Below are 18,637 nucleotides of genomic sequence, written 5' to 3' on the forward strand. Positions count from 1 at the left end.
TACACTTAATATCGATTCCACTATCCCTGTTGGTATTACTAGGGTAAATTGGTTCCTTGACCTTGCGGTTGAATCAACGAGGGTCCCGATCGACAAACGTTTCCTCGTTTCAAAGCGGACAGTAACCGGTCTTGGTGTGAGCGAGCTCACAAAAGGCAAAAGTCTCCTTAATTAAGCAACCATTTCAGACTGCAGAATTATATAATCAATAAACGAAATGAAATATGAAATGAATCATTTATTTCATAGGTACTGAGATTTATCCACGAAAATCATAGTGAATAAAATTTGCACTGATTCTAAATGTAGCCAATCAGGAACACGAACGACAAAATTTCACTGTGAAGAAATATTGTTCGTGCAATCAGCAACGCGAACGACGAAATTTGAATTCACTAGTGAGGAATGAACGTATCGAATGGACAAAAACTGCGCGCTTTGAAAAATGGCCGAGGAAAGGTTTGCTTCTGTTTGCTCAGTTGAGGAATTTATTTTAGAACAAGAAAACAGAAATGCCGCTCAAAAAACTGAAAGAGATGTGCGATTGCTTGAACGACTTTTGAAAACGAAGGTCGAAGACAGAAAAATGGAAGTTATTCCAGCGGTTGAGCTGAATGAATACTGAATATATCAACCAAAAATCATCTCCGTCCGCACTGAAGACTGCAATGAATACGAGCCGACTTTCCTTCGAAGTTTAGTGGCTAGCTTAAAACGACAGCTGAAGAAAGAGGGCTATTCCGCAAGCGTAACAAACTACCTGGTATTTGATAAAACTAGAGAGGTTCTTTAGTCCAAACAAAAACAACTAACGAAGCAAGGAAAGGGAAATAAACCCAAAGCACCGGTAGCTTTGACAAGGGACGAACTAAAAACACTTTTCACTTTGGACTACTTTGGAATATCTGAAACACAGTAAGTGTTGTAAATTTTATTAATTAAATTGTCGGTTGGGCGATTTTAAACCATTGATTATTGCTTTCATCACCCCACTCCATTTGCGCGTAATAATGCACTAGTCATTTGTTTCCCCCACCCCTTGACCCCCGGGGATGGGTAGGGAAATTACATTTGAATGGTTGTAAAGTACGTGTATTTCCACTGGGGACTAGAGCAAACAAACACACGTAATTCCCCCACCCCTCTGTTCCTAAAAGATTCTGAGTCATCAAGGAAATGTTAGGGAGATTACCACAATATACAGTTCTTGCAATTTGTGTGTGCCACATGAACTATATAAGGAACGAAACAAAAAAAAAAAAAAAGAACTGGATAGAAACAAGACAGGAATAAGCGACCAATAAAGAAAGAGTTTAGACATGATTGCTGTTCTTTTGTTTTTTTGCACGCGTGAAAATACTCATTATCATTGCTCTTCGTTTCTTTTTAGTCCCAGTCCTCCTAGGTAAGAATTCCCCGATATTTCCCCCGGTATGTCCCCGGAGGGGTAGGGCAGAGGAACGAAAATCTTGTAATTTCCCTACCCCTAGAGGCGTAATTGTGGCGTAATCTCGCGTAATTGCCCTAGTAATTTCCCCATATGTCCCCACTATCCCCGGGGGTCGGGGGGTGGGGGAAACAAATGACTAGTGCATAAATTTGTCTATCAAACACTACAACGAAAAAAACCTCAGAACCTATGAAATAAACACATTACGGCATAGTAGTCTTCTTCGATAATTGACGTTTGTCAATCCAGAGAACATCACTTCGTATTTATCGTCGTCTCAGAAATGTTTTGAGCACACTGCCGAGTACTTCGTGGGTTCCCAATGAGCACGCTTGGATTTTACAAAGTTGAACCACTTCTTTCTTCGTTTTCGTTTCTGGGGTTCATCAGCCCCTTCAAAAGGTATATGATGGAGCAATATACCTTCTGTCTTACTTGATTTGTTTTTACAACCCGAAAACGACGCATTTATCTGGTATTTTCAGGGAAAGCGATCAATGACCTGTAATAACGTCACAAATTACGCTATACCCAGACCGTTTTCAATGACTCTGTGGCTCGTTGTGTTTTAGAAAAGTGCTATTTTTCCGATCTTAAAAAATCATAAAAAATTGCGGTTTTAACCGAATTCAAGACTTTATGCGACATTTATCCCAATTCAATACAAAGATTTAATTACGCAAAAAAAAAGTTTTGGGGTTACAGGCAGAAAAAGGTACCAGAGAATTTGGCATTTGGTTTCGGTGTTGTACATAACATCCCTAGTAGTAAAATATTAGAAATACAACTAAAGATTCCATATATTTATTTTTCACCGCTTGTCTTGTTTATCGAATTGTTGTTCCATTCCTGAGCTCCATAGGGGTATATTTTGTTTAAAGATCCACTAAAACGCCATTCGCGTTGCATCGACTTCGACGCCATCGCAGGTTAATTAAATATTCTACTGTGTCTACCGGATAAAATCTAGGAATTTCGACTTTCCCCTGAAACCTACCAAAGATACGCGCAGAAGCCTTTAGGCACAAAGACAATACTTAACAGGGGAGTGACAGGAAAGACGCTATTGCGCAAATTTTCCGATTTCCGACAGTGGGAGAAAACAGAGAAATTCCAAGGAGATTTCGACTGGATGGCAACTCAGTAACTAGCAACCATGTTGTTGCATTTTTTAAGTAATTATACTTATTTCGGGTTGTCAGTTTCCCTTTATAATTAATATTCTTTTATTGTTATTCTAATACATTTCTTACTGCGGTTTAGTCTAGGAAGGGATAACGTGCATTTGTCGCAATGCACTGCACAAACGAAAAGTTGTTTTTTTTTTTGTTTCTCATGTTTTGTAGCGGAAGAGAAAATCCGAAACATTCTTAATGCCAACATCAATGAATTATCGGTTGATCAAATTGAAGACGCTATCACAGCCAACAATCTTTGTGATTGTAGAAATCCTATCACGACAGCTTTTGAGGTGAGTGCTCTTTTAAACGTACCCTACCCAAAGATCGACAAAACTAACAGAAGTTCACACTGAAAAGAAATTTAAATGACTTGCATTATATTTAAGCTGCCATCACAGAGCAGTTTAAATTTAGCACAGCAATGCCCAAAAGATAGCCTTCCAGTAGCAGACGCAGACAAATAAAAGAGTCAATCCCGTACAAAATAAATGCGTTCAGTAGCTGATTAGTGCGTTAAAGCGGTGCGATCAAATCATGATTGCTTTTGATTCATTTACCCGGGAATTGATTGGCTGACAATTTGTAAATAACGTCATTGTGATCCCTCAAGCTAAAAAGAGCAATGAATTGATTCACATAAAACCCAAATAGTACACACATAGGATGGATGAGAAGGGTTCATAACATAACAGGCACATGCTTATTCTTAGGCCCGTTTTAAACGTCGCATTTCAAACGTGCCGAATCTAATGCAAATGAGAAATATCTACTGTTTTCGCTCATTTGCATTAGATTCGGCACAGGTGAAATGAGACGTTTAAAACGGCCTTAAATTCCTACTTGAAATTAAAATATAAAGGTTTCCACGAAGCTGAAACAACTTGCTCTGATACGCGATGAAAGTGAAGCTTTTCTTAACGAACTGGCTCAACAAGTTGAAGACTTTTCAGTTACACTGATGCAGCAAATCGAAACAAAGGAAGAATCCTCGATTGATCACGAAAGTATCGACAACTATGGAGCTCTACTTGATGAGATCACAGCATCAGCTATTCGCAACTCACAAAAGAAGGTGAGATATCTTACTCGGCAATGAATATCAGTAAAAGATGATATCAAAAATATTAGTAAGGGCCAAATTTACACGAAGCTGGCATTTCGAGGGGTCAAATTTGCGTTCGACATGGCTCCCCCGCTCCCTTATACCTACAATCACAAACAACCCACAATTCCTCTATTCGCTCTCAGGGCTAACGCCCGAAATGTCAGCTTTTTTGTCTATTTGCAATAGAAAATTTGACCCTTATCAACTCGTTTGATAAAAAAATTTCGTGTTTCCTCACCGTGAAAAGGTATAAATATCTATATATGTGTGCATACAGGCAGGAGCTCATTAATGGGCTGCTTGTAAAGGTAAATAAGATTTTGCAAGGACGTCCACTCGGCCTTCCTTGTTAACTTGTGCCAGTGCCTGTTTTGCCTGTGATTTTTTTTGCCTCTGGATCTGTCTCCGAGGATGGCCCACAGGCGGATATCAGTTTAGAAACTTGAAACTAATTTAGCCCTTCATTAGTATCTCACGTCAGACCAATAACAATAGAGTTTTGTCTTTAAAATAGTTTGGCACCAACAGTACTTAATTTATTTTATAAAATTGCGGACTTTATCTGGATTTTCATCTATTGCAACATGTCGTTCATAATAAACAGTGAAGATTGATATAGTCCCCTATGCAGCCGTTCTTTACGTCATCACGCAATGCTCCTTCCCAAGGGTGGGGAAGGCTAAACTCCTCCCCACCAGGGGGAGGAGCGCGTTGGGAGGAGAGCTGCTTAGGCCTAATTACCCTTCAGGAGCGATGTTCTATGGGAGACTTAAATAAATGTTTTTTTGAGAGTGCAGTGTCTTGATCTTCAGTGTTGAAGCGGAAAGAAGCGGTTGCTATAGAGTAGAAAACTCCGAGTTCAAATCCAATCCACGGTTATGATTTCTTATTTCCTTACTTTTTCTGCTACCACAAGTCCTTGGACACAGTGTCCTAATTAACGATAATAGTAAATTCAAAGAAAATTACGAATTAACGTTAATCGTTAATTGAAGAAGAGGTCATGTTGCTTTTTTAGCGTCTGGAATTTAGTTGACCCTACGCGGATATTTTTTCCCAGGAATATGGTGAGAACGGAAAGAAGCGGTTGCTATAGAGTAGAAAACTCCGAGTTCAAATCCAATCCACGGTTATGATTTCTTATTTCCTTACTTTCTCTGCTACCACAAGTCCTTGGACACAGTGTCCTAATTTATAACGATAATAGTAAATTCAAAGAAAATTACGAATTAACGATAATCGTTAATTAAAGAAGAGCTAGTGTTGCTTTTTTAGCGTCTGGAATTTAGTTGACCCTACGCGGATATTTTTTCCCAGGAATATGGTGAGAACGTCGTTCTAGGGAAACTGCGCATGCGCAAACAAGATAACAAGACAACCGTGCCTCTGGATGCGGGCAGTGATCGCTTTTGTGAGATAAAGTTCAGAGAGACCATGGGCCAGGACCCCAAAATGTCGAATTTCGTACCACTCTTAAGGATAAAGGCTACCATACCTCTTTGGAAACGTTGCTTCCTCTACTTCGTTTTTTGTTTGATAGCCCTGCCAATGGCATAGCTTTCTTGTGTTCATCACGTGATGAAATGACGTCAATAAGGTCATAGAGTATCACTTCACGTTACTCACTACTGCAACATTGAATGTTTTATGCTGAAAAAATGGAACAGGTTCTGGTTTAAATAAGATCAATAAATGCCAAAGGTTGTTTTGAAGACTTTCCTTGGACTACCGCCATGCCGCGGTGGAGGAGCTTGCCTGCCTCAATGACCCTGAGAGTTACCGTCGGGGTCTACCTTCCCCTCCCCCCCCCTCCCCCCCCCCCCACACACACACACCCAGCATGTCTAACAATGGCGGGCAGGTCAAAGGGTAAGGACCAGACTAGATAGTAGTCAGTGGCCCTCTAGTTGGGGGGTTGGGCGTACAGCTAATCCCCGCACCCCATGCAAATACTTGATTACGGAAACCGAAAAGACGATTGACGAACTCATCCAGGATTGTCGTCGGGCGACGTGTGAGCTACCCAATGATAGCTTTCTAAGCTAAAATACTGCTATTATGACAGCTGTGGGGCAAAGTAAAGCTGCAAGGACCCCTGCAACTTGATTAAGTCGCCTGAGGCTTCCCTCCTGACACCCAAAGCTACCCTGAGACTTGGGTGTTGGAACGTGCGAACACTTTACCAGATAGGAAGGACTTCTACTGTCACCGTCACCAGGGAATTCAGGAACTGCAACTTTGACATACTTGGTATGAATGAAATACGATGGACTGGCTTTAGAGAACTGAGAACAGCAACAGGTCAGAGTATCTTGTACTCAGGAAGAGAAGAAGAGCATCATAGAGAAGTGGGACTTATTCTGAAGAAGGAAGTAAGAAAAACGCTGCTGAAGCGCAACCTTGTCAACGAGAGAATCATGGGTGCACACTTCAACTCACGTTATGCAAAACTCACTGTCATCCAAATGTACGCGCCCACTAATGACGCAAATGACGAATCGAAGGAAGAATTTTATGACCAACTGCAGCAGGAGGTTGAAACAACACCAAGAAATGACGTGCTAATTGTGATGGGGGGCCTGAATGCCAAAATCGGTGAGGACAATAAAGGATGGGAGAAGGTGATGGGACAACATGGACTTGGAAGAATGAACGAGAACGGAGAGAGACTAGCGACGTTCTGTGGCAACAACGACTTGGTGGCTGGAGGCAACCTATTCAAGCATAGAGACATTTATAAGATTACGTGGACCTCCCCGAATGCCAAAGATCGGAATCAAAGTGACCATATCATCATCAATGGTAAATACAGAGGTTTGCTGATGGACACCCGAGAAATGAGAGGGGCTGATGCCAACTCACATGGGCTGAAGCTACGGAGCACAAAGAGGAAGAGGAGGGAGAAGACCATCTTTGACATCAAGAAGCTTCGAGATCCCTGTGTCAAAGAGGTATTTCGGCTTGAAGTGAGCAACTGATTCCATGTGTTGGGGGCAGATGACGCAGATGATATCGAAGAGAGGTGGGAACGGTTCAAGGAGGTCTACAACGAGAGTGCCAAAGAGGTCCTGGAGAGAAGAGGAGAGTGAAGAATGACTGGATCAGTGGGAAAACCTATAGGAAGATTTAAGAGAGACGAAGGTTAAAGGAAAATACAGGATGTACACGGTCTGCCCGCATGAAGGAGAGAGCCGCCGCTGCAGACAAGTGGATATGGCTGAAAGACTAAGCAGAGGAAGCTGAGGCAGCAGCCAGAAACAACTGCAGGGGTGACCTGTACCAGCTCACTAGAAAGATAGCTGCACAAGGAAGGAATATGACTATCATCAAAGATAAAGAGCGCAAGCGACTTGTAAAGGAACACGAAGTCTTAGAGAGGTGGAGGGAACACTTTGAGGAAGTCCTGTAGGTACAATGACCTGACATACCCCTGCCACTGAAAAATCAAGCACCTGGGGTCATCACAAGCATCGACATTGGTGACATCTCATTTGCTGAAATTAAGAAAGTGATCCACCGTCCAAAGAATGGCAAGAGTGCAGGGTTTGATGGCACCAATGCTGAGTTGCTCAAGTGCCCCGAGAAGGATGCTGTGAAACAACTCCACTTACTTTTTATTACTATCTGGAAATAAAAATGTGTACAAGAGAACTGGAAGAAGTGAAAGTGCCGAAGAAGGGAGACCTCGCTCAGTGTGATAACTATCGCGGTATATCCCTACTCTGTGTACCAAGCAAAATCTTATGCAGGGTCTTCATTGACAGAGTGAAGAGTGGTGTGGACGAGATGATTAGGCAACAGCAGGAAGGATTTCGATCTGGAAGGGGAACCTCTGAGCATACAATCAGAGCTCAAGATGCGTCAAGGAAGGCGGAAGGTATTCTAGCTGGTTCAAAGGGAAGAGTGGCGTGCGGCAAGGGGGTGTGTTGTCTGGCTTCATCTTTGTCTTGATCATGGACTGAGTCATGCGGCACACAAATGATAGGAGACGCGGTTTGAGATGGAAATTCACATCCGTTCTATAAGACCTGGACTATGTTGATGATGTTACTCTAGTCTCAAGCAGATTTGCTGATCTCCAAGAGAAGACCGATAGGCTAGCAGCCATTGCCGGTATTTTTTGGCTTAAGATCAACCCGCGCAAAACAAAGACGCTTAGGATGAGTCACAGATGCACGGACTACATCAGGATAGAAGGAGAGGAGGTGGAACATGTGGAATCCTTCGTGTACCTAGATTCAGTACTTGACAAACTTGGCGGCGCAGAAGCAGACATCAAAGGGCGACTCGCACTAGCGAGAAATGCATTCACCAGAATTCAGAACATCTGGAGGTCAGGCAGATTCAGCCAGAAGACCAAGTTGCGCGTCCTGAACTCGAATTTCCTGTCCGTGCTGTTATATGGAGTTGAAATGTGGAGGGTGACAGCAGCTGATCTCAACAAACTGGATGTTTTTATTGCTCTAATAGCTATTTCTGCTGAGGAGATTCTGGCCCAACCATCTGAGCAATGAAGAGCTGTAAGAAAAACCACAGGGAGTAAGCCGGTGTCAATCTTCATACGAGTAAGAAGATGGCTATGGTTAGAGCATGCATTGAGGAAAAGTCCTGACAACATCTCGAAGACTGCATTGACGTGGGAACCTGAGGGTATGAGGAGGCGAGGTTGACCGAGAAAGACGCGGAGAAGAACCGTGGAGAAGGAAGGGAACAAGCTTTGATGGCATACATGGAGAGCTTCTGCTGCATCGGCGTCAGACCGAGATGGATGGCTGGCCTCAAGAGTCCTCATGGGCCCGATGAGGAAGAGTGAGTGAGTGTTGTTTTGAAGACGATATATCTCTACCCATTTAACATTTGATAGGTGAAAGGACTTCTGGCTTTGTAAACAAATAACTATTTGTGGGTAAGCCATTACGCAAATTTCTTTTTTTACTAGTTTAAGAAGGCGAGCTAGCGGTAATTTTGTCAACTTGGATATCTTTTCTGCTTTATGTCAGTCGTGCTGGTAACTAGTTTCTTCTTCACTGGTGTAATCATCATCGTCGTCGTCAGTCTCACAATAGGGACTTTAAGCAAATCGCTACGGCTGGCGGAAGTAAATTTCCCCCAAAATGAGACACTGCGCATGTACGTCGGCTGCATCCAGCCGTAGTGTGAAATCTGACTACGTGAGGCGGGATGTTTTGCCGTAGTGGCTACTACGTCGGGTTTATTTCGCTTCTCTGGCCCTTTTCAACGGACATCTCGGCATTTTAAGAATTCCATGGGATACTATATCCTTTAAAGTCTATTTAAGTCAAGGATTGTGTCAAGGTTGCCTCTCATAAGCTTGTAAATTCGTATCATGAACTTACGATAAGTTTTGGCAAAGGTGTTGGAATGGCGAAGTGAGTCAAGTGAAATATTCGTGTTCAGCACGAGGTTGTTTTTCTTCGGTTAAGTTTGCTTTGAGGATTTAGTGAAGATGTTTTATATCTGGATACTATACGATGCTATTTTGCTTCTTTGAGTGTTGATATATTTGTGTTTTTCACTCGATATTCTTTGAGATATATATTTCATCCATCAATGTGTTGTTGTTGTACAAGGTGTAGAATTCACTTTTGCTTAGAAATAATCTGTTCGTCCTAGCAAGGCGAACAACGGCCATCGTCCTTTGAGCAAAGCCATATGGCTGTGAGAAACTAAATAAAAGATGCATGCAATCCTTACCAGAAAGAATTGCCTCCGGGCTGAGGTTTAAAGCAACTTTGTGAATGGAATCTGTCCTTGAAGAGATACTGATCACTTCTTGATGTTCCAAAAGTTGTGCAACCTCCTTAGCCAGCTGGATTCACGATATGTTTTCAGGGCAACAAGCAAACAGCTCTTTCCAGCTCTTTAAATTGTAACAATGGGCTAATTCTGCCTCAAGCATTTCCTCAGAGGTGGGTTTTGGTAGATTCCTTGCTCTTTTCAGCGCCTACCCATTACATGAGCATAATCAGCTGTCAGGTTATTTCTGTGAACCTCACATGGCGGGGATTGTTTCAAATATTCAGTCCAGATATGATGAAGTCAAACAGTTTCTGAGAAGCCTCCTTTTCAATGACATTGTACTCCTTGTCTTCCGGTGAGCCAGCAAGAGTGACACTTTCATGTTTTGCACGAGTATAATTTCCTAAACATGCAGGGTTTATGATAGCAGGCTTCGGTTATAAGAGGCTCTCGATATACTATGGAGAGAATATTGGTGTCGTGGTTTGCTATCGCTACTTTTCTGGTCGTTTCATCACTACGTAGATCGCAACATTGAATCAATTTTCTCGCGTTTGTTCGCCTTTCACATGTTTACTTTCCTTGCCGTAAAAAAATACAGATACGCTCACAATTGGTGCCGCTCTTTGTTGGACGTCCTCAACTTGATCTTCTCTCCTGGTTCAATAAGGATTCAGGATTGAAAGTCTCTTAAGCTCTGCAAATCCTTTCAAGAGCCTTCATCACGGTGAAAATGCTATTGCATTTTTAGTGGTATCGAATGTTTGGAACCTCAGTCGTCCATTGATGTCTAAACAAGATCTAAAATACGTTTATATTTTCTAATCTCAGCTGCGATAAGAGAAGATTTCTTGGATGGTATATCATGTAGAGCTTTAAGCTCTCCAGACTCAGCGGTGCTGTGGATAAATGCAATTACTTCTAGCTCTTGTGTCTAAACAAATACGCTTTTTCGGTGGTTCATATGAAAAAATACACTCAGAAAGGTCACTTCCACTTATTGACAATGTAAAACAAACGTCACTATAAAGATAAAATCATTGCATGTCACAAGTGAAACAATGATTAAATTTTTTCCTTAATGTGCAACTTCCAGCTCGAAGGTAACTGCATGTCGCAGGCTGTATGTTCACGTGAAAGTTTTTTCTGATGTACATGTACAGGAAAAGGTTTTTGGAGTACTGAGTCACTAGTGCTGGCTATCATAGTTTATTTTCTCCATATCCTGGTCCATTCTTCAAAATGACGCAACTGATAATTTGTCCATAAAAAAGTAAACTTATCTGGCCCATTGGCCTAAAATACCAGTCCTCACTAACAGGCACTGAGGAAGAGACAAGTCGGCTCCTGGGCCATATGTCACAGATCTCTTTCATCCACTCAACTCGATTCATAGCTAGTAGCAATTTCCATATATATAGAACACACCGTTCTAGTTACTTCCTCCATGTGGTACAGTCAAGTGTGTATTGGTACGGCATATATGAAAATTGCGCGTGCGCTATTACAGAAACACTCAGAGCCATCACTCAAGTCATGTTATATTCCTTGCGGTAAGTGATGAGGTATACTGACACAAAATAGATGGCATTTACGCGAGTGCATTTATCTCGCGTCGTCCTTGGCTAGCTTATTTATTTCCATTCATCTGTTTATTTATCATTTCCAATTCTCATCTATGTGATATACGCCTTTTTGTGGTAGACCCATGGCAAAAAACGATCCCGAGTGAACAATCCGCAACATATTGCGGGTTCCCAAAAACCTAGAAAAATAATTATTAAACAAGAGGACTAAGAAATTAAAATACCCTTTAAAAAGCCTCTTCCGAGGTTAATATCCTTTAAGAGCGCACCGGTGGCTCAGTTGGTTGAGCACCGGGCTGTCACGCGGGAGGTCGTGAGTTTAAAGAATCCACACACTATTCGAGAAGAGTAGGGCATGGAGTTCCCTGTTTTGTGGTCTTATCTATGGATATAGGGGTTAGGTGTCAATAGCCCTTTTCTCGGTTAGTTTTTCTTATTTGCATTACAATGTAATCTAACGTGGATGCGAGGCAATTTCTGGTTAAAACTACAAAATAGTCCGAAATTGCCTCACATACATGCTAGATTATATTGTAATGCAAATGAAAAAAACTAACCGTGAAAAGGGCTATTGGGACGAAAGTTGCTCTCCCCTTCCACTCCATGAATTGTGGCGAATAAATTAAACAAAAAACCGACGTTTCGACCAATTTTAATTTTTATAGAGATGAGACGTGAAAGTTTCGGGAATACGATAAGAGGACCAAGACTGTTGGAAATAGAAGTCAGGCTATGAACTAAATAGCATTTATAATATTCCAGAAATGGAGAGAGTTTCAAAACAGGCAAAATTAGTTGTTCTAGGATATTTTGCGAAGGAGTTACTGAGGGAAAATGACCAAAAATGACCGATTTTGGGAGTGAATTTCATAGAGCCAGAATCGTTCGAAATGGGAGGATATTCAAAGGTAGTACAAATCGCCAATTTTCGGCATTTTTCAAAAGACAGAGTAAATTACGGCAAGATAGCAAAAAAACACCGATCCAAATTATATATGATGCAAAAATCCAGCTTGAAAAAACACAATAAAGGACAAAAAAAATTCCAAAATTTCAAACCCATTTTTGGACATTTTGGAAAGGTCATAGCAATGGTCAAAATATTGGCTGTTAAAAGTGCAGGAAATCAAGCTTAGTCAAAACCCATTTTGAAATTATTGACTCTAAAACAATTATAGACTTGTTTTATGCAAAAATCTGGCTTAAAAAACACCCAATGAAACAAAATTATCAGCCCCTTAAAAGTTGCAAACTTGGCCATATCTGGCGATTTTGCAAACGACGAATGGACTGAAAAATGACCAAATAGCTGATTTAGGGGGAAATTTTAAAAGCATCAAAAATGTAACGTTGTAAAGGGCAGCCGGATTATGCCCTAAGTAGCATATAACTACTCAAATACCATCTTAGCCTTGTTCTATCCAACAAAAAACGCCAGAATTCATTTCAGCCTGATGAAACTAATTAATTTTTTTGGACTTATATATATATATAACCATATGGCTTACAATAACTCATTTGAAGGGTTATAAAATAGGCTTTTTAATAAAAAAAGCCAAGACCTTTTCAGAAAAATAACCGTAACCACAAAAATTGGCAAAAATATTTCAAAATATTTGAGGAAAAATGGAGAAAATTTCAAAATTACATGTTATGGTACAAAAAAAAATGAAAAAGAAGATTTTTTTCTTTAGAGTTAACCAGTATTTCCACCAAATTTGGCTAGCGAAAAGAAACCGCCATTTTTTTTTTATAGTTTTCTTAATTATATGTATTTTCTCTATGACGACAACAAAGCCGATTGTGTTTCGCATAATTAATTAAGCTTCAGTCTTACGGTAGGCAGAAAACTACAGGCGCCCCAAGCTCAGTGTGAGGGAAAGCCAACAAAAATATAATGATTTGTATGGGAATCCCGATAAAAGACCTAAGAAGATAATTTTACGAAAAGATTGTCTATTGAAAAGCCTAACCTTCTTGCCATTATGGGTCGCTTCCTTCCTGTGTGGCTTTTTTTTTTCTAGATTCGACGCGAATTAAGCCATTATCAGTTCATTGGTTGTCAACGGTTATAGTAAAATACCGAGGCTGAACACCTAATTCGGGCGCATGGAAAACTTGGAAATCTGGAACAGGAGCCGGAGCCGGAACCGGAATGAGAACAGTAAAGGTCGATGATGATTTCTAGGTTTTCCAAACGCCCCTTAATTCTCACGAGCCCACCAAATTCAGTCACATATTCCTGGCTAAAATGTTCCCATGATTAAAATTTCATCGTAGAATTCAAGGGCAAAGCAAGCAACCACAGGCGGCTGTTAGTATCCTAAACGAATCGATAAAACGATGAAAAAGAGCCTTTTTAACAATCAACACCACACGGCGACCGTTGAATTTCCGCTTGGTTACGAGTCTTTGTTAGTGGCTTGGTAACGAACAAAGACAAACAAACAAAGACTAGCAAGGGCCGAAAGTAGACAAGTTGCTCGAAACATTTTACAGTGTAACAGCGCCTTTAGGGACCGATTACACGAGCCGGGCTGGCTTGTTTAAGCCTACAATAGTTTCCATAAGTTCTGCAACGGTCTGCGACACGGTCGTAATAGTCGGGAAAGTAGAACTAGATTCAACTTCCCCGACCATTTACGACCGTGTCGCAGACCGATTGCAGACTGTTGCAGATCATATGGAAACCAGGCTTTAGCCGAGATCCCGGCACCTCTGAGAAAAACACCAAAAATCAACTTTGCAATTAAATGGAAACAGCCGAGAGATTTTTCCATGCAATTGCGTTCAACTGGACAGCCCGGTTAACCGTTCCAGCGACTTCTAAGCACTTTACTCCACTTAAGAGCAAAATGGCCCGCGGAATAGTCGTTTTTTATGCTAAAATAAAAGATGTTTAAGATAGCAAACCTTAAGGCTTCCTTAAATTGAAGAATGGTGAATTTTAATAACAATTTAGCGAGACAAGCGTCTCTCCACCTCTTCTTGTTGTTGTTATCTTCATTCACACCACATATTTTAAATTTAACCCAAGCCGGGCTGGCTCACCTCATGTAATACCGGGCTTAAACTGATACCGACAAACCCGACCAGCCCGGCTCATAAGAGGCCGATTACATTCACAATTAACACACCAAATTTGGAGACAACCGGATTAAACGCTTTTCTTTTCATGACGTTTCAATCCCTTGGGTGTAATTACGCCCATGGTCACGCTCATGACCGGAAATAAGCCACTTTTTTAACTCCTTGGTTCAAACCATTTTCCTTTAATTCTCATAGTTTTACAAGCCTGTAGCTGTAGGCGAGGGAAGTTATTACAATTATTCCCTAATTTAACGGGTGTACCATTTGCTTAGTTTTTAATGGTGGCTGACAAATTACTCTCACAAGACCTGAAATAACCTCGTTCCTAGGGTCTCTCCTCTTCCCTTCTCCTTGAGCGGGGAAGGGAAGAAAACAGACTCTGGGAGCCAGCCGGCTGGACATAGGGCCTTTCATTGAAGAACATTTTGCCATAGCTACTTCAAAATTTCACATGTGAAATTTTACAGTAACCCTGGTATTGAGGAGTACGTTGTCGCCCACTAAATTAACACCGGGTAAATGCTTGACAACAGCAGTATAAATAACCTGAACTTAAATTTTGTTCTTTGCGCTGTCTTTTGCAATTTCTCTTGTCTTGGCTTGCTTTTCTGACTTTTGTCCATAGCAACAAGCGGCTACTCGGATTTGAATTTCCTTCTGATGGCATTTTATTTTCACATTCTGTCATAGTTTGTGTCGCATCCATTGACATTCAGATTGATGAAAAGGAGGTGGAAATATGGCTTACATCCCCGACTTGTTCTACGAAAAGGATTGCGCTTTCTTTTTTATATATTTGTCATACTTGACACAGCTCTGACGCCGGTGTTATTGCCATTCATCGCTTACACGTTTTACAAAGACCAGGTGTCACAAAAAGAGAACAAAGTGGAGTGGAAAGAAAAGAAAAAGAAACTAAGAGGTTTGTGCATTGATTCCTCCAAAGACTAACGTAAAAAGCTCACGGTGGGTGCGAGTTCGGTGTAGCCACAAGTCCTTATCCAGCGGTGCTGTAGTCTACATACAACCTTGGACATTTAAAATGAAAAATGAAGTTTACTCTTCCAAGTTTCATTGATGGAAAATTGGACATCTCCTTTCCTTTTTTCGGATTTTCCTCGTCGCTATTTTATTTCACTCGTTTCGATTTCCACGCGGCCATTCTATCCAACCCGGTCCTGGGTTAAGGATGAAATGTTCTACAAAGGGTCAGGATATGGGTTTGCTTTTGTTTCCAAGTCATTCGGCAAAATTGTCAATCAGCTCGAAATAGCTTATTCTAATCCCGATAGAACTTAAGTTTTTCTTCTATACTGTTGGAGGCTGGTAGTTAGCGCCTGTGCAACCATTAATGTTCCGACTGAGTCTTGTGGAGGATAGCACACGGAGACCGAACCCTGATTTTAAGACGGGTTTTCCTTTTAATTTCAGAAGGCCTAGTAAAAGCCGGTCGAGGATCATCGTATGAAACGAGTCTACCAACTGGTGCTAATTCTATCGTTTGTCTCTTTCAGATATGCATCATGATTACTTAACAACGCCCTTCGTTATCTTTATAAAAGACAAAATCTGCCAGTTTGTTTTCATCATCTTGCATATCAGAATGTGTGTGTTGGACTCATCGGTTGAACCAAGAATTGAAGAATACCTGATCTTGGTTTTTTACATTGGCTTTCTGATGTCCGAATTACAGCAATACCTCACGTCTCAATCCAGAGTCTATTTACGGTAATCAATTTGTTACTCAACTTTTAGTTTGACTCTATTTTAACCTAGCATGCTGGCTTAATTACAATCACTGATCACAGAAAAACAAACTGCCTCTTTTAGGAAACACTTAAATGCTGGATGATTTCCTTCAGAATAAGCCACGTGATGGGATTTGGTTCATGTAAAAGTAATCAGGGCTGGACTTCGACGAAAATCATAAACGCCTGTCTAATTGTCATAGGGAACGACTCCGGCCAAAATTTAAAAGTGGTCGGGCTGCCACAGTCATCCTACATTAATATGCTGGAGGCTTAAAAAAATGCATATTGCCTTCTGATATGAAGGATACCGAGTGAAATACGGACTTCATAAGGAGTGTATGGTTAGCATGAATGTTAAGGCAATTTAATGGTCATCAACTTCACGGTTGTATTTTCAAGTACTAGTTTCTTTTTCTTTTTTGTTTTTGTTTTTGTTTTTGTTTTCAGTCTCGTTGTCCGAACGATCATAGCCAGCTTCCATCTTTGCGAGAGGTTCAGTGTTAATATGAAAGGCCGAGTCACAGTCAGTTATATTACATTAGTACGAAAAGTTAAACCGACAAAAGAGGAGCGTGATGAAGTCGCATCGGTCTCAATGCTCCTTAGTCACGTTCCCTTACTTCTTTTCTTTCATTTTTGTGTCTGGTTTCTATGTTCAGAGAGCTCGACAACGTCGCGAAACTTATCAAAGATTTTACGACAAGGAGCTCTTTCCTGAAATAACAACACGCTACAAGGAAAAACACGGAGGCTCCTTTCCAATGTCGGGTAAGCCACATTACAGTCCCTTGTAAATTAATAATAATAACAGTAATAACAATAATAGTAACAATAATAATAATAATGCGATGGCGACAAGTAGGTCAGACGTGTCTTATCGCTCCTGATAAAATTCGTTTCAACTGAAAGTAAGCCAAGTTCAGAGCACTAAAAGACATACAGAAAAGTATTCTGAATACTTGTGAAGTTGTCTGGCGAACTGCAAGACAATTCGGTGTCTCTAAACGAGCGAATTTGGTTTGTTGTTTAGTTTAATTTGAAATTTGAGTTTATCGACATTGTGGTCACAACATGGCAAGTAATGGATCGCAGGAACGACTTTTGCGGATAAACGGAAGGATAAAATGGACTGAGGTGGGGAATCATGATATTTTGGAGTGCTAAAAGCAAGCCCAGCGACTGGTTAACTCAGAAAACCCACCGCGTTTTGACAATGGAAGGAAGAAAGGCTACATGGGGATAATGAAACAGCTTTGGGAGGAGAAGGGCTATGGTTATCTGGAGCTCACGGAGCAGAATCTAAGAGACCAAGCGGCGAAACTGTAGAAAACATTGGGGAACGTTAGACAGAGAATAAGCGAAAACATCAGAACAAGAGAGTGCGAAAGGAACGAAGAACCAGTCGAAGGTTTTAAAAATGCAAATACAGGAGACCAAGATTTGCATATGGAAGAAAGTGAAGCGGTTCCGGATGAACGGCCTTCCTTAAGCTCAGAAGCACGTGAGCTTCTGAAATCAGCGACCAATGTTTACATCCATATCCACCCGTGCGAAGGCGATTTTAGTAATCGTACTATTGATACACGAACAAAAGGAACGCCAACAAAGGGCGACCATGAGAATATTAATAAGGTGATAACGGAGTTAATGAAGCAGTGCAGAGTATCCCCGACGGACAATCCATTTAGCTAATTTTGGATTGCTAATTGTGTGCTTTATTCTGTTGTCACGGCATTCCTTTTGTATAAAGGATGGAAAAAACAAGGATCAGGAAAATCATCAAACCACAAGAGTAAAAGATCAAAGTGTCAAAAAGCGTACGAGGAAAAGGCGGAGTGTCTTCGGAAAAAGATCTCAATGGCTAAATCTGAAATCGAGCGTCTGAAAGAAAACAGGAAAATGACGAAAAGAGGAAAAAGGAACAGAGCGATCCTACAACAAGAATGCAAAGAGTTATCCATAGCTTCACTTGTGAATTACATGGAAAGGCAGAAATGTGCGTTGAGGAAACTGAAAAGAGCTTTTGGCAGAAATAAGAAGAATAAAGAAGCGAAGGTTCTAAATCAACAGTTTAAAGAAGATGCAGGGCGTGTGTATGCTAATATGAGGGAGATGCTAGCCAAATGCGAAGACTGTGATCGCCCCAAGTATGAGGGAGCTAATGGAAACACCGCTGTAGAGGAGAGAGAGAAGTTCGGGAGTATTGAAGAAGCGAGTTCGTTCTGGAGAGAACTGTGGGAAGGAGAGGAGACTGGGAATAGCCAGGCTGAATGGCTGAACGAAGTGAGAGATGCGATCTTTAGTAAGGTCCCTCTACCGACAGAAGAGGCCTGGACACTAGAAACCGCTGAAGCAGTAGGGATATTGAAAAGGAAGAAGAACTGGAGTGCTCCGGGGACGGACAAGTTGGTCAACTACTGGTGGAAGCGTGCGCAAGTGCTATACGAAGTCATGGCCCGGTCGTTTGAAGCGATCTCGAGAAGTGATGATGACTATCCATCCTGGTTTGCTGAGGGAAAAACATCTTTGATACCCAAACCGGGGGAATTCACCAGCGACAATCAGAGACCAATCACTTGTTTAAATGCGGCTTATAAGTGGTTTACTTCGTGTGTTCTCGGTCCCACGGATCAACATCTGGAAGAGCATGGGCTGATGGAAGGATCGCAGAGAGGTGCAAAAAAGGGGTGTAGTGGAACGGTACATAATTTGTT

The 18,637-nt window shown here is 41.2% G+C and overlaps 2 protein-coding genes and 1 pseudogene across 3 annotated transcripts in view; all 3 read left to right on the forward strand.

The window, feature by feature from the left end:
- The window catches only part of LOC137999875 (short transient receptor potential channel 5-like), a 33,619-nt gene that overhangs the window by 9,774 nt on the left and 5,208 nt on the right, over positions 1-18,637 (forward strand). Inside the window, exons 4-8 of one of the 2 annotated variants that reach the window (XM_068845836.1) lie at positions 2,797-2,921; positions 3,491-3,703; positions 14,863-15,094; positions 15,687-15,900; positions 16,583-16,691. In XM_068845836.1, the coding sequence (XP_068701937.1) occupies positions 2,797-2,921; positions 3,491-3,703; positions 14,863-15,094; positions 15,687-15,900; positions 16,583-16,646 (848 nt within the window). In that variant the 3' untranslated portion in view covers positions 16,647-16,691. The remainder of the gene's footprint in view (positions 1-2,796; positions 2,922-3,490; positions 3,704-14,862; positions 15,095-15,686; positions 15,901-16,582; positions 16,692-18,637) is intronic. The other variant, XM_068845844.1, reaches the window with a different exon arrangement.
- On the forward strand, positions 5,822-6,970 carry LOC137999889 (craniofacial development protein 2-like). Its single transcript, XM_068845855.1, has one exon. It carries the CDS (start codon positions 5,989-5,991, stop codon positions 6,712-6,714), a length of 726 nt encoding a protein of 241 aa, XP_068701956.1. The 5' UTR covers positions 5,822-5,988; the 3' UTR covers positions 6,715-6,970.
- LOC137994038 (uncharacterized) lies at positions 6,727-7,370 on the forward strand (annotated as a pseudogene).

The sequence above is a fragment of the Montipora foliosa genome, chromosome 1, assembly GCF_036669935.1.
Source record: "Montipora foliosa isolate CH-2021 chromosome 1, ASM3666993v2, whole genome shotgun sequence".
Classification (NCBI taxonomy): Eukaryota; Metazoa; Cnidaria; class Anthozoa; order Scleractinia; family Acroporidae; genus Montipora; species Montipora foliosa.